Source organism: Genypterus blacodes, unplaced genomic scaffold (assembly GCF_046128005.1).
Source record: "Genypterus blacodes isolate CSIRO-AG114 ecotype Tasmania unplaced genomic scaffold, CSIRO-AGI_Gbla_v1 ptg000053l_1, whole genome shotgun sequence".
NCBI classification, from domain to species: Eukaryota; Metazoa; Chordata; class Actinopteri; order Ophidiiformes; family Ophidiidae; genus Genypterus; species Genypterus blacodes.
Genome location: NW_027466865.1, coordinates 3,406,268 through 3,422,032, shown reverse-complemented (window position 1 = coordinate 3,422,032; position 15,765 = coordinate 3,406,268). Strand labels below are relative to the sequence as shown.

General features: G+C 39.7%; 1 protein-coding gene across 3 annotated transcripts in view; it reads right to left on the bottom strand.

Moving 5' to 3' along the window:
* The window catches only part of ksr2 (kinase suppressor of ras 2), a 64,617-nt gene that overhangs the window by 896 nt on the left and 47,956 nt on the right, over positions 1 to 15,765 (bottom strand). The window contains exons 10-19 of one of the 3 annotated variants that reach the window (XM_076150999.1): positions 15,193 to 15,206; positions 14,664 to 14,789; positions 13,465 to 13,633; positions 13,097 to 13,138; positions 11,546 to 11,615; positions 8,716 to 8,764; positions 7,706 to 8,067; positions 6,083 to 6,179; positions 5,864 to 5,997; positions 5,237 to 5,371 (exon numbers count right to left, since the gene is read on the bottom strand). In XM_076150999.1, the coding sequence (XP_076007114.1) occupies positions 5,237 to 5,371; positions 5,864 to 5,997; positions 6,083 to 6,179; positions 7,706 to 8,067; positions 8,716 to 8,764; positions 11,546 to 11,615; positions 13,097 to 13,138; positions 13,465 to 13,633; positions 14,664 to 14,789; positions 15,193 to 15,206 (1,198 nt within the window). Of the gene's footprint in view, positions 1 to 5,236; positions 5,372 to 5,863; positions 5,998 to 6,082; positions 6,180 to 7,705; positions 8,068 to 8,715; positions 8,765 to 11,545; positions 11,616 to 13,096; positions 13,139 to 13,464; positions 13,634 to 14,663; positions 14,790 to 15,020; positions 15,042 to 15,192; positions 15,207 to 15,765 lie in introns of all 3 variants that reach the window. The other 2 variants (XM_076151000.1, XM_076151001.1) reach the window with 2 other exon arrangements.

Genomic DNA, 15,765 nt, shown 5'->3' with positions numbered 1-15,765 from the left:
TTAGGCAACACTGAACATATTTGTATCCGGCTAACCTAGGAACTTAATGTACAGAAACTTGTCAATGTTTGTCATATAGGGATCCATAAGGGCCCATTCAAAGACCTAGAATTCCACAATATACAAAAAAAACCTGTCAGTGATCAATAGTTCAGACAAAAAATGACCATAAATCATGAAATGTTGTTCAAGCTCAATGAAATTCTTCATTGAATTCAAAACATTTTTTCCGTCCACTCATCCTTGAACACACAGTTTACATTTTCATTGAAAAGGTTTTCAACACGCTATTTCACTTTTTCAACATGACCTTATATAAGGGGGGAGCATTTTTCAAGCAAAAACATATTTTTATCATTATGGACATTTTATTTATCTATTTATTTATTATTGAAATGCAAACATGTAAATTAAACCCTGATCTTTTTATCCAGCTTGTTCTCGACCGGCCCAGACCTCCTAGAGCGTCCTGGAGACTTCACTCCAAAAAAGAAACAATATATTATCATTGTAATCTATGGTTATTGTTTAGATTGTCACCATTTCTGTCCTGCTATTTTCTTTATTTTAGAAATCCGTATTATTCTCATTAATGAGCTATGTGTCAATGTCAAGATCTTCGAAACTGGAGAGTTGTGTCTTTAGCAGTTAATGACCTAATGTTTAATTATAGCAATTCGTGAAGCGGGAGGTCATTTTTTGCTCCTCCTGTACGTCAGCTGTTCTAAAAATAGCCCTTTGTCAGGAATAAAAAAAACAAACCCTGTGATGATTGTTGATGAATATGTAAAACAGCCATTGGTGTCACCTCTAGGTATCACAGGGGCTAATGGAGCAGCTGGACACTGTGCACCAACTCTGTTCTCTTTCCTTTAGGAATGATATAGTGATGAAACCTCCATATGGGGGACCATCTGAAAATGCAATTGTGTTAGGAGTCAACAGAGCAGGGTCCACCCCCGCAAATGAATCAGTAATGGTTGTGAAGGAAGAACAGCAGTCTTGAGCATTTTTAATCAACTTAACGCAGATTAAAAATGTAAATTTAAAGGAGGAACGGGGAGGACATCTTGGTTTTCGGACCTGGCTGGCACAGAGTGAAAAGGAAACCCAGCATTTATCACCTTTAGGGGAGCGTAGCAGAACAATGAGGATACTACTGTACAATGTGCCTCCATGTGATACAGAGGAATTAGCGTCTAAAAGCTATTCAATGAGTTCACTTAACACTGCTGACCGAGTTTCCTTCCTGAAGTGGCTGTGTCACAAGTTAAGGATTCAGCTCCTTAACCATTTCTGAGAACTTGAAGTGTCTAGCCGCAGACATTTCATATGTAATTATATTTGAGGTACTTTCTGAAATGAAGTTCTATTTCCTCTATTGATGAAGGTTTCATTCTTACTGCTCCCAACATTACAGCTGATGGCTCTGCTCAACACAACACTCAACCTTTTCAAAGTAACTACTACAACAAATAAAGACTAAGTATTCCCGTACATCCATTTAAATGATTAAATACGATAAAACTAATGAGCCTGCACCATTCTTTATTTCTCATTTAATACAACAGGAACCTTCCTTTTTATATGGGATTGAACATCATTTATTGTACATAAACAAACAAATTAAAACGGTGGAATACAATGGAGTACAATAGCTATAGCCAAGCACTTCCAGTAGTTCTGAATGAGATTTCACTTTGATTGCAGCAGTTCTTCAGCAAACTGCCCCAGTTTTCCCATTTTGACAGCTGCCCTCTTCCAACAGCAACTTCCTGTTATTTCTGTAGATCTTCAATGGGATTCAGCACCAGCACTCACCGCTAAATCCACCGAGAAACTAGACATGAATTCCCAAATCCCATTTCTGACACCAATGTGGCGTTCATGGGTTCCTCCTAACTGCAGCACAAAATAAGCAACGCCATGTTTGCTTATGGGCTCATTCTGCGGTCACCTGTGCTACACAACAATCAAACCATTTAGAATGAAAGTGTGAGGACATTTTACTTGTTTAAGTATACAAATCTGAGTGAACTAGGGAGTGACATGCACAAAACAGAAGAAGTAGTGTAATGGTTGATCAAGTAAAACATCACTACAGCTTATTAGAGGGGGTGAATAATGTGAACTGTCAGAGAAAGTACTGCACTGCAAACAAATACAGAGTAGCTACTTATATAACATGAAAGCTATTCAATGAGTTCACTTAACACTGCTGACCGAGTTTCCTTCCTGAAGTGGCTGTGTCACAAGTTAAGGATTCAGCTCCTTAACCATTTCTGAGAACCTGAAGTGTCTAGCCGCAGACATTTCATATGTAATTATATTTAAGGTACCTTCTGAAATGAAGTTCTATTTCCTCTATTGATGAAGGTTTCATTCTTACTGCTCCCAACATTACAGCTGATGGCTCTGCTCAACACAACACTCAACCTTTTCAAAGTAACTACTACAACAAATAAAGACTAAGTATTCCCGTACATCCATTTAAATGATTAAATACGATAACCTAATGAGCCTGCACCATTCTTTATTTCTCATTTAATACAACAGGAACCTTCCTTTTTATATGGGATTGAACATCATTTATTGTACATAAACAAACAAATTAAAACGGTGGAATACAATGGAGTACAATAGCTATAGCCAAGCACTTCCAGTAGTTCTGAATGAGATTTCACTTTGATTGCAGCAGTTCTTCAGCAAACTGCCCCAGTTTTCCCATTTTGACAGCTGCCCTCTTCCAACAGCAACTTCCTGTTATTTCTGTAGATCTTCAATGGGATTCAGCACCAGCACTCACCGCTAAATCCACCGAGAACTAGACATGAATTCCCAAATCCCATTTCTGACACCAATGTGGCGTTCATGGGTTCCCCCTAACTGCAGCTAGTGAGTGAAAAATGAACTGCCACTAGAGCTGCACAAAATTAGCAACGCCATGTTTGCTTATGGGCTCATTCTGCGGTCACCGGTGCTACACAACAATCAAACCATTTAGAATGAAAGTGTGAGGACATTTTACTTGTTTAAGTATACAAATCTGAGTGAACTAGGGAGTGACATGCACAAAACAGAAGAAGTAGTGTAATGGTTGATCAAGTAAAACATCACTACAGCTTATTAGAGGGGGTGAATAATGTGAACTGTCAGAGAAAGTACTGCACTGCAAACAAATACAGAGTAGCTACTTATATAACATGAAAGCTATTCAATGAGTTCACTTAACACTGCTGACCGAGTTTCCTTCCTGAAGTGGCTGTGTCACAAGTTAAGGATTCAGCTCCTTAACCATTTCTGAGAACCTGAAGTGTCTAGCCGCAGACATTTCATATGTAATTATATTTAAGGTACCTTCTGAAATGAAGTTCTATTTCCTCTATTGATGAAGGTTTCATTCTTACTGCTCCCAACATTACAGCTGATGGCTCGGCTCAACACAACACTCAACCTTTTCAAAGTAACTACTACAACAAATAAAGACTAAGTATTCCCGTACATCCATTTAAATGATTAAATACGATAACCTAATGAGCCTGCACCATTCTTTATTTCTCATTTACTACAACAGGAACCTTCCTTTTTATATGGGATTGAACATCATTTATTGTACATAAACAAACAAATTAAAACGGTGGAATACAATGGAGTACAATAGCTATAGTCAAGCACTTCCAGTAGTTCTGAATGAGATTTCACTTTGATTGCAGCAGTTCTTCAGCAAACTGCCCCAGTTTTCCCATTTTGACAGCTGCCCTCTTCCAACAGCAACTTCCTGTTATTTCTGTAGATCTTCAATGGGATTCAGCACCAGCACTCACCGCTAAATCCACCGAGAACTAGACATGAATTCCCAAATCCCATTTCTGACACCAATGTGGCGTTCATGGGTTCCTCCTAACTGCAGCTAGTGAGTGAAAAATGAACTGCCACTAGAGCTGCACAAAATTAGCAACGCCATGTTTGCTTATGGGCTCATTCTGCGGTCACCGGTGCTACACAACAATCAAACCATTTAGAATGAAAGTGTGAGGACATTTTACTTGTTTAAGTATACAAATCTGAGTGAACTAGGGAGTGACATGCACAAAACAGAAGAAGTAGTGTAATGGTTGATCAAGTAAAACATCACTACAGCTGATTAGAGGGGGTGAATAATGTGAACTGTCAGAGAAAGTACTGCACTGCAAACAAATACAGAGTAGCTACTTATATAACATGAGCATCAGGTTCCATCTGTTCATGTTTAAACCATAACTCTGGTCAATACATGGACCAAGCTATATTTTGTTAAAATGTTTGCAATGAACATTAATATTTCTGCAAATCTGCCAGTTTAGATAATATGCAGTTTTTGTCTTGTTTACTAATTACAGCAGTTCTCAATCCTCCTCCCGGGAACCCACAGCACTGCATATGTTCCATCCCTCCCTGCTCTACCCACACCTGACTGAACTCGTCAGTTAATTATGATGCCCTTGATTAGCTAAATCAGGCAGCCAGTCAAGAGCTGAGAGGCACCAACTCCTAATCGAGCGTGGGTGTGTGGAGAGCAGGGAGAGTTGGAACAAATGCGGTTTTGGGTCTGTTTCATTCAACGCAGCTGCTATTGTCTATAATTGCAGATACGGTTGCATTAACGCTGGCCCACTGACCCCCCAACTGCCACTTATCACTGGTATCACCTAAGTTCACCCCTCAGTAGAATGTAGAAATATGTTCCATGAAGCAGATTAATGAGCAGCACACGAATAGGATCTCAATGGTATACAGGTCCTGTATTGAGACGGATTTAGGCTTCAGTTCATAATACACAAAGGGAAATTCCTGGGTGTGAATCACCCTGTGATCTAACCCATGACAGACTTTGCCTTAATCATATTAAATGTTATATTTTCATGAGCATTTGAAAGTGAAAGAAGCCACAAACAACATAGTGGAAAAGAAGATTATGAGGCTTTGAAAAGGTCTGTGTGTGTGCCAATAAGACCATGAGAATTGCTTTTAGCCCATGTGTTTGTAGTAAGAGGTGGTCTGAGTAGGTGGGAACACACACAATTTCATGCGAAAGCCAAACATGTACCACAATTGCACTGCACTGCTTGATCTTCATAAATATAACATCAGCTGTGCCGCTTCAGTGCAAAACAGGAATTGAATTGGTGCGAGACACCAAACTCAAAATCTTTGTCTGTCGACCGAAGCATAGGTGCATCTGAGAGAGGACGCTCACCCGAAAGCAAAGACGTCTGACTGTTTGGAGAAAGGAAGCTTGTCCTCCTCTGTTTCTGGGGAGAGGTGTTGGATGATTTCGGGGGCCAGGTGACACAGCCAGCCGCTGGGGATCCTCAGCTTGTCCTCCCTCCGGCTGTACAGTGGGAAAACAAAGAGACGGTGCGCAGATCATCAGTGAACATTAAGGAAATTAATGCCAAAAACGGAAAGTTTAAACTAACTGGCATTGGTAATCACCTCAAACGCACATAAGATACATACAGTCAAATAGTGACAATATAGAGATGCCAGAAGAAAACACTTTGATGCATGTATGAGGTTGTTATGTTGCTTTCTAATATTTTTCCATTAGATCGTTTCTGCTTTGATGATTTTGTGTTAAATCGCATAAAGGTAATTACTTAATCAGCGTTTCCTGCATTAGTGAGCCGATGCAACTGTGGCCTATGAGTAACGTTTTAACAAGAGAAATCTCTCAATAATTATCATTGAGCTGATATTAGCAGAGTCAACTGCTCTCCAAACCACAGGGAAAAACAAAAGGATTAGTCAGCCATTTAAATACTCCTACACGGTGCGGAGTGTGCAGGGTCCTGCATCACAAATCATTGATATTCACATTTACCTGCCAGCCTGCAGAACTCCAGATATGGTGAAGAGTCCAAAATCAGTGATGACTATTTTGCCATTGTCATAAAAGACATTCTTGGACTTCATATCTTTGTGTAAAATCCCCTTTGCGTGCAGGTATCCCATCCCCTGAAAACAAAGACACATGTTACTTCTATGCATAATATCTGGTATGGCAGAAGCACCCTGAGGCTTTGGCATTTAGGTGTTTTACCTTGACCATCTCCTGTGCAATCTGCCGAGTCTTGTTGACATCCAGGATGACCTTTGCATCCCTCACCACAGAGTAAAGTGTCCTGCCTTTACACAAGCTAAAAGAAAAACAAGGGAAAAGACTAAATGCTTTGATTTTACATGATCATGTCGATAGGTTAATGTTCATAATTGTATAAGCTCTGCAGCATTTGCCGACAAGCCTCATTGAGCAAAGGCGTGGCCGTGATGATCATTTTGAGGATCTCTCCTTACCTGTAATAGACACTATATAGTTGTTATTGTTTATTTGTTTGCACATTATCTCAAGAGGTTACTTCAATGACATTTAGTAGAATGTCACACTATATACCAAAGAACAAGTCCTCCATTATTTTTGGTGTATATTGGCTGTGTATATTTTGATGCAGATTGGGCTCATGTGGAAAAGCACGCCAGGTGAGGAAGTGGAGATTAACATACTTTTAAAACATTGAATTACAATTGCATATTCTAGGTCTGTTTCTGTCTCTAGTTATGCTGATTTATTGCCTTAATCCGAGTATAATCGAAGTTTATTGTGAGTATAAATGTGATTCTCAACCGCAACTTGTCTGTGACGCTGTCATTGGAGACGCTGGTGGAGGGAGGTTGCATCACAGATCCAGAGGGGTGCTTTCACAGTAGCATATTAATAGACAGCTTCACAACAACCCCCGGCCCCATACCTGAAGCCCTAAACCCCGACTGTGTCTCCTCCTGAACCTGAAGCCAATAAGTCATGCATATTCATTCTCAATCCATACCTGACAGCAGCCACATTTAGTAGCTCCCCGCCTTGAGCTCTTTAAATACATGATCTTATGGTACTGATGACACATCGACACACTGTCAGGTGAACACCATTTATGGCTCTGACAAACTGAAGCCACCTCAACATACTATGTTCACAAATTACACGGTATAGATGAAAACTCAGCAGCAACATCAGAGATACTCTGTGTTCCGTATGCTTGGCTAAATCCATCTGCAGTCACTAGTGAAGCAATTGAAGAAAAAATAAGCAATCAATATTTATCTCCACTAATGCAGCATGAAAACGCCTTCCAACTATCCCACTTCACCTCACTTAAATTTCATTTTGCATTTTCGTCATGTTGCTTTCAGCAGTAATAGGCTGAAAGTGTATGATGAAGATTTGAAGTAACAAGTGAAGCAGAATATGAGTAGACAATGAAGCCACCTGACATTTATCATGTTCAACAATCAAAGCTGAAAGTTTCTGTGAGGCACAAGCTCTTCTCCGCTGCCCACAGCTTCACCTTGCATGAACTGCTGCTGCACATGTCACACAATGAATAGCAGAGAAACTTAGCTCATTGACCCAAAAGCAATTAATCAACCACAGTGCACTGGGTCCAATTATTAACCTATAGCTTTTTGATTTTGTACCAATCTCAAATATGATTCTTCTTATCCATAAAGTTGCCACACTGTTGTTAGTTGCACGTCTACACAAATACGTACACTGCATAAAAACTGTACCGGACTGCATACACTGCACAAACTCCATACTTGGACTCTTTTCACTCAGATTTTCAGTGTGAAGATTATGATTATTGCAGTACAACATCTGCAGCCTTACCTCGTGATGATTGCCAGATGTGGGGGGCTCATGCAGGCCCCCATAAACAGCACAACATTCTCATGTCGAGTGTTGCGGTAGGCCATCACCTCTCGCTTAAAGGCCTTGAGCTGGTCCTCATTATCGCGCTCGATGTCGATCAGGCGGATGGCCACCTCTCCGTGCCAGCGTCCGTGAAAAACCTGGCCGAAGCGTCCCTTACCGATTAACTCCCCGATCTCCAGCTGCTCAAAAGGGATGTCCCACTCCTGTAGGAAGATGCTGGTCTGGCTGGCCTTGCGTGGGAAGTTACGAGCCGACAGGAGCGACAGGTTCATCTCCTCGAACTCGTCACCAGAGTCTTCATCGTTGCCCTCCTCGTTCTGTGATCAAGGATAAATCATTGTTGGGTTTTTTTTCCTCCTCTTTACCTCTGTCACATGTTGACATTAACAGGTTAAGTCCAAGGATATTTTTGCACTGGTACTTTTAATGAAAGGATTCTGACAGAGGAAATGGGTGTGACATATTGGCATATAAAAAATACTACAATACTGACTTTAACCCAAAAAACTAATTTATAAAAAAGGAAAACAGCCAGAGGCAAAGATTGTCTGATTTATTCAGATGTCATTTTAAAAATAAAAAGCACAGAGTGAAAATGACCTATTCACAAAAGCCTGCAGGAATATTATTCAAGGCAACCTGCATCATACTGTATACTTGTTCAAAATATGTTGTGTCATTGCTACAGGAAGTGCAATGACAATCCGTGCAGCCTTCTTGCTGCTTATGACCCGTTACTTACCTTGAGGCTACTCAGGGATCGAAACTATACTAAACAACAACCAATTACCGCAAATAGCATCTCTGGCAGCTACATCTTATCTTCATGTGCATCATCACAACTATTTCCACAGTAAGTGAGAGAGAAATGCTGGACAGGTAAACAAATCACAGATACAGCAACTCAGTCACACTTCACCACCACACAAGGTTGGTAGTTAGAGCTCAAGAGAAGAATGACTCACATCAGATGTAGGCTCAACTTCAATCTGCAGTAAAGGGTTGCTATCATTTCTAAAAAAAAAAAGAAGAAGTTATTACACACAAACAATACCATACCTGATTATTGTGGTTCTATGGCACATTGGCCTGCATTCATATTTACGTACAAAAATTTTTTTGTAAAGGTTGTATTTGATTTCTTATTTGCACCAATGTTTTCTATCCTTGGGGGTGTATTTGCCCTGAGCTCCCATTAAATTCTGACCCTGACATGTACGTGCACGTCACTGACACCATGGGTGCCACTAATATGACACAAATGAACTCATTTCCTTCTTCAAACTACCCTCCTCTGTCCACATAAATGGCTGTGTAACATTAGCATGTAACCTCTCATAACCTCTCTTTGGTGTGTTCACACTGGTTCACAGTGCTAGACTATGGACACAGACCGCAGGTGAGGCGACATATGAAATTATATGTGATTCCTGCAGCGCAAGGGGTTCCTTGCAGGTCCCATGTCTGCTCTAATGAGGGAATCCTGCCGGGTGCTGGGGTCTGAAAGAGATCCTCATTAACCCTGGAATGAGGCCATTAAGGCCAGCTCCCACTGCAAGAGCATACTAAAGATGTGGAGAAGAAGTGCCAATAGCATCAATTAAGTCATAAGAATATGGGTTCCATAATTTCACATTTTCATTTTAAACTGTTCCCCATCCAATCAGTAAAAAGTGTTAGATGTATTTGATTTCAACTGCCAGAAATGAAATCTATTAACATGCATTCTTCCTATCTGGATACGTAATTCAGATAACAAAGTCACATTTTAATGCAAGGTGTAGTTGCTCACAGTGATGTGTGAATCCTGTCTGATCTCTCTGACCACAGGCACTATGAATATCATCAGACTGACGCTCTGTCATGAGCAGCCATGTGTCAATATAAAGCACACATACAGCCGAGACACATTCACAGGATCATATCTAAAAGTATCACACATCATCTATTTGAGTAGGAGTTAAAAATTGCTTATTAGTTATTAGTAATTTGACAAATAAATGGCTATCATCCATAGAACATGGACACCCGATTACAATCCAGACAGCATCCTGATACCGAGAACAGATGTTAACGCAAGATGTATAGTAAACACATAGTAAATTCAATTAATCCTGCAAAGTCTTATGTGTGCTTGGCACTTCAGTCGCATGATAAAATGACAGTTGTCAGGTTTTAGATCTTCTACAGATTTCCATAAGTGACATTGTTCAAACGTTTAGTGGCATATTGGTCCTTTAACAGCTGATCGTGTTTCAAACATGACTGTTGTTATCAAACATGATTTTCAGGCATTGTTACACTGAATGATAAAAGGAAATCACATAATACAACTGATCTTTTAAGCGTTTGTATTGGAAAGTCACAGTTTTTTGTGCAAAATGTCCCTTTAGGGGGCTTTAAAATCCACTTTACTGGATTACCAAAGGAGGCAAATCCCATCACGCTGTTTAATTTCTCTCCATATTGTCACTGTTGGCTCTGTGATAACATCCTTTGTTGTCCAGCCAGTGGTTTTCTCACTCTGAAGTTAAGTCAAAATGTGAGTGTCACTGCTCCCTCCTGATACCATTGTGCATGAGTCGGCACTGATCTTAACTATAAACTGATTCTTATGAACAGTTCCATCATATGCAACAAATGCAATATAGTAAATACTACACAATCTTATTCTGTCAAAACACATGCAGAGCTAACGTTGATGTATGCACACAATTATTTCTAGCCTCTGTTTGTTTTTAATTCATTCTATTTCCAATACATTGGTTTTCCTTTTTATCTCAAAGTGCACAGCTGCCACAGAAGTAAAGCACAATGTCAAAAGATGCATTTCATTCCAATACTTAGAATTCACTAAAATGTACACAGTACATACAATTTGCAAGTGCACCCATTTACTGAAATAATTATTCAGTGATGCAGCAATCTTCTAATTCAAAGCTGACAGATAACAGGAAAAGGGGCTGGTTTAGTTTCCTACTTTATACATCTTAGACAAACTCGTCTAAGAGTCTTTCTGAGGGAGAAAGGATGAGATTACCCTGGACTGGAAAATAAGACATGGATTTCAGAAGTCAACACAATGGACCACGTGAGTGTGTGCAGCTGAGGATTTATGCCGGAGACGCAGGAATAAACGATACTGGTGAGCTATACGACCTTCAGTTCTGTTTGTTGTATTTTAATCATTTGTGGTCTGGATTTAGCTGTTGGAGTCGATAAATATGGCTACTGCTGCTGCTACACTCCTGGAAAGAGTTGCAATATGTTGCATTAGAGCCACTGCATCATCCCCATTCACTAAGAAGTGCAGCAGGATCCATAATAGCACATCAACCCAGGGCTTATAGCTTCATTCAAAACTTCACAGGCCTTTTCAGGACTGTGTGTGTGTTCTGTTGATATTTGAGAAACAAGATTAAATGTGGCACCATTTGCTATTGATTTATCCATCAGTCTTTGAGTACAGGCCATATTTCATCACAATTGACCATCAACCTATAGATGAAAACTCATCCACTGTTTCTTGTGATAGATAGATAGTCAGTTAATCTAATTAACATCTGGGTCGAAGAGCATCTCATTATTCCTTATTGTCATCCGGTTGCTTTTCCCGTGACCACTGGCTTCCTCACAGAGCGATGAGAAAAGATCTGTGTTCCGACAAGTCTGACCTGATTTCCAAGCATGACGATGACAGAGATGAGAAGTAAACCAGCTGCTAACCACCACAAGTGAATTCAGCAAAGTCAATACTGTCGTTAGTCATGCGCTTCAATGACTGATGAAACTCACCCTGGCTCTGAGAGGACAGGATGCAGTATGACCTGTGGTGCTCTGCTTGGAGGAGCCTCTGGAGCAACATCTGCAAAGGGTTACAGCCACATGACATCAAACATGTGATATATTAGTATATACAGCAATAATGCATATTTTAGACCCTTTTTTTGTTTCCCATATTTTAGGGAGGAAGCAGAAGATATACAGCTCTATATGAGACACGTGTTGTGATGTTAGAAGCATGGCCAGTGGAAGCTTGTAAAACTCCCATTCATGCTGCAGAAATGAAATTCAACATCTAAGCATAAAAGCAAATGATTCTCATGGTTGGTCATGAATTTCATTTCCAGCCTTCTGAGGTGTGTGACTGATGTCAGTGTGAAATAAAACACAAGATTACAGAACGCTCACTGTTTCCTAGGCATAAAGATGTTTGCATGCGTCTGTTCTGTATGTGCCTGGCTTGCAGAGCAGGATTTAGCCTTTTTTTCATTTCAATTTTCATGCTACTCTTTATAATGAACAGTAAGAGAATCAAATTCAAAATGGAGTGAGGTTAGCTGTTTAGCCTTTTATCTACCTCTGAAAGACAACAAAGGATTTGCTGCCATGTTTGCCACCTGCATTGGCTCAGTTTGATCATTTCTGACATCAAGTGAGAGGACAAATACTCATGGCACATTAGCAGTTGGCACCGTTTCCTCAGAGCAGCAATAATCTAGCTTGTGCTCCTTTGTGGCATTTTCTGTGCAGAAATACACTTCCTTCACTCCTACTTTACAAAATCTGCAGACGACATTGCGACACATGCGTGTGAAATTAGTGTTGGAACATCCTGGCTTTTTGCATGATGGCAGGAAGTTCAAAAACTCAAAATCTTGCAACTACAATGCAATAGTCTGACTTCAGTTCCTGAATTAAGGGTTGAGAAGTAAAATAATCCTCTTAACATGTGTGATTTAATCTTATTTGATCCATATTTAAATACTGCTATCACTTATCACTATGACTCAAGTGATCAGAAACAGGCTCTATCCTAAAATAAAATTGAATACTTAAATTTCACACATTTGTTGGGACAGGGGAAAATAAACATCTCCGTATTTTAAGGAATGTATCTGAGTGGTATGGTGTGATCCTGTTACAGAAGGTTTAACAGCAGGCAATATCGTCCAAAGTGGCTAAAACAGTCAGACCTTGGAATTGCAGCAATAATCCATCCTTTAAATGTATGTATTTCCCAAATGTACCCTCAAGATGTCAATTACACCTCATTTGTTTTCTCACACCACTCCAGGCTGCCACACTCTTCAATAGGCTGCACGAGCGAGGAAAACCTTTGTGGCGGAGGAGAGAGTCGGGCATAAGAGACTAATCATTAGAGGAACTCAAATGAGACAAGCTACAGGGAGTGTGTGTGGGGGGTCGCGGGCGGAGAGTTTAAACCAGGCCAATATGACGAGACGACAATCACCACCAACATCAAAAGAGCTGTCCTCCTCTCACTCATCCCGGGCTGATCGCAGTGCATTATGGGTGGTTGATGATCAATTATGAGGTACTTACCTGGAAAGATGAACTGCTGCTTGTATTTGAAGTAACTGGAGGCTGAGGGACAGACAATGACAGAGCTGGAGTTGGATTTGAAGTAGCTTGGTCTTGCAAACATTACACCTTTGTTAGTTGAGCATTTAGAATTTGTTGAGTCCATATAAACAAGTCAAATTTTTGCATCATAAAGGAACATGGTGCTCCTCAGTTAAAGGGACATTTCAGTCTGTCAACAATGATTGAAATTTCTGTTCTCTACATTCCACATAATATATGATGTATGAAATGATTCGACATGTCCTGAATGTAATTATACATGTTAATAATATGCAAATGTAAATAATGTTTAACTTTAAGCCTTACAGAGTCCAATATTTGCATACCTGTCAAATTGAACTGTTTCTGTTGCCTTGCTGACTGTGGGGAGGGGTGCAGTGGTGAAGGAGGCGTGGCACTGCTGGGCAGAGGCGGAGCTGGGGAGGAGGGAGTGGATGAGGTGGTGGAGGAGGGATTACTGCTGGAGTCTGGTTGGTACGGGGCTGGGATGTGATCCTGAAAGAGGGAGAAAGTCATTATATTTGTATATATTAATGTATGTCAAATATACACATCACATACATTTATAATATGTAGAGTACAAAATAAAAATGCTCATTATACCACCATATAACTAATTTGTTAGATTTTATATTTGGTGTAAAAATATAAATATAAATATAAAATGGATGTTGTGAAATAATTTTAAGTTAAATGTTTTTGTTGCCGGAGTAAACTTCCCAGCATCCTTGAATGCACCAATGGTGAAACTGACTTTGATTGAATACTCAAGCAACTTTCAAGAATAGGCAAGATCATTGTTATGGTCTGATGAAATGAATAGAACAGCTGCCTGGAAGGTATGAAATCAATCTAAAAACATTGATGGTTTGAATACGTTCTTTTCCATCTTTTCATCTAAATGAGTGTTCTGTTCATACATGGCTGGACTTACAAACTTGAAATTGGTGTATTTTCCCACCTTTTTGTTGTTATTTCTTTAGATAACAGTAAGAATAATATGTTTGAAAGACTGAAGACAATCTTGTGCTGTGTGAAATCACAAGACACAATTTCTACCATCTTAACTCAAGAAGCTACGGTGATAAAAAACAATTTTGATTTTTTGGTGTTGCTAGTTGGAGGTAAACACAGCGTGGCAGAAAGCGCCGCTTTGACGACAACTTGAGAATAACCATGTTGTGCTTTAGTAGATTGTGCTTATGTCATAACTTCTGGGGACAACATTAAAGAATACTAAAAACAACATTCGACTTTGACGTCACCATGAAATCCCGAACACGAACACCGCACATCCAACGACAATCAGGTGAAATATTCCCTTACAGATTTCTCAGTACACAAACATAGCGAATCAGTTTCAGATGTTTACAAATTTTGTTTGTGCATGAGAAGATGTATTTGCACAGTTCCACGGTCATCTGAGATAGAGATTATTGATGACTCACAACAATTGCTTGTAGTCTAATGTATTGGAAAGGTTATAGTGACATTGCATTGCATCATTCTCTGCTTATTCTCTCACCTTGTTGATTTTGTTGGTTTTGGGGAGCGTCTGACTGATGTGCAGGTCTGTGTACCTGAGCGGGTTGTTGATATCACATGGCACTGATTCGGTGCGCACCAGACGAGCTGCAATGCAGAGACCAAACTCAGATAATGCCAGCTTAGTAGCATGAGGCTAATTAGAGGAAACTCTTTATCAGGCCTCGCTTCTAATGTAGAAAACGAACAAACTGTTCTTCACTGAACACAATCCATTTGTTATCGCATACAGACACGCTGTGAGAAAAAAGGTTTCTTGATGTAACAAGGCCATTAACAAACTGTCACTTTCTTTTACTTTGGCAGAGGAAAAGAAGTCTAGTGTTTTTTCTTTTACCTTGAGTTGCTCCTTGGTGATCTTATTTGTAAGAAAAAAGGAAGAGGGGGAGAGGCAGGGAGAGGACAAAAGAATCTTAATTCTAATATCATTTAATGGAAATTTTCTCAGTGCAGTCTGTGTTAGAAAAAAAACAGTGCATGACAGTCACTTAGTGACTCAATTAATCAGCAGATAATACAGTATCTCCCTCACACTGAGGTTCTTACACTTGTATAAATTAGGATGCAAATGAAAAATTCCATCTGTTTAATCAGCCTCAAGCTCACACCAAAAAAACTGAAAACTCATTTTCACAATATTCTTCATACAACTAGGTAGAAGACGAGAGATGCCAATACTTATATGAATAATTTCTAATTTGCAAATAATCTATTAATGTTACTTTGAACCCATTAACCCCTCACTCCCCCATGTTCCACAGGTGAGATACAAAATGAAGCAAACCTGAATATTTTCATATCTGTAGCTGGAATGAACAAATGCTTTGCTTTCCAGTGAACAACAGCATAACACGATGAATTAGGTGATCGTAATTAGTTAATGTTTTGTGCATTGGATAATCAGTTATTCAGCTTGGCACTTCAGCACAACATGACAGCCACTTTTAGTCCTGGCCTACTGTTTTATAGTGTGTGCACTTTGTCAGGCCAGAAACATTTGCTCTGATTTGTTTTGGGTTCAGCTTTTTTCTATTTATGTAATGCTGGTGTTGCATGACAATTCCTGTATTACAAATATTCAA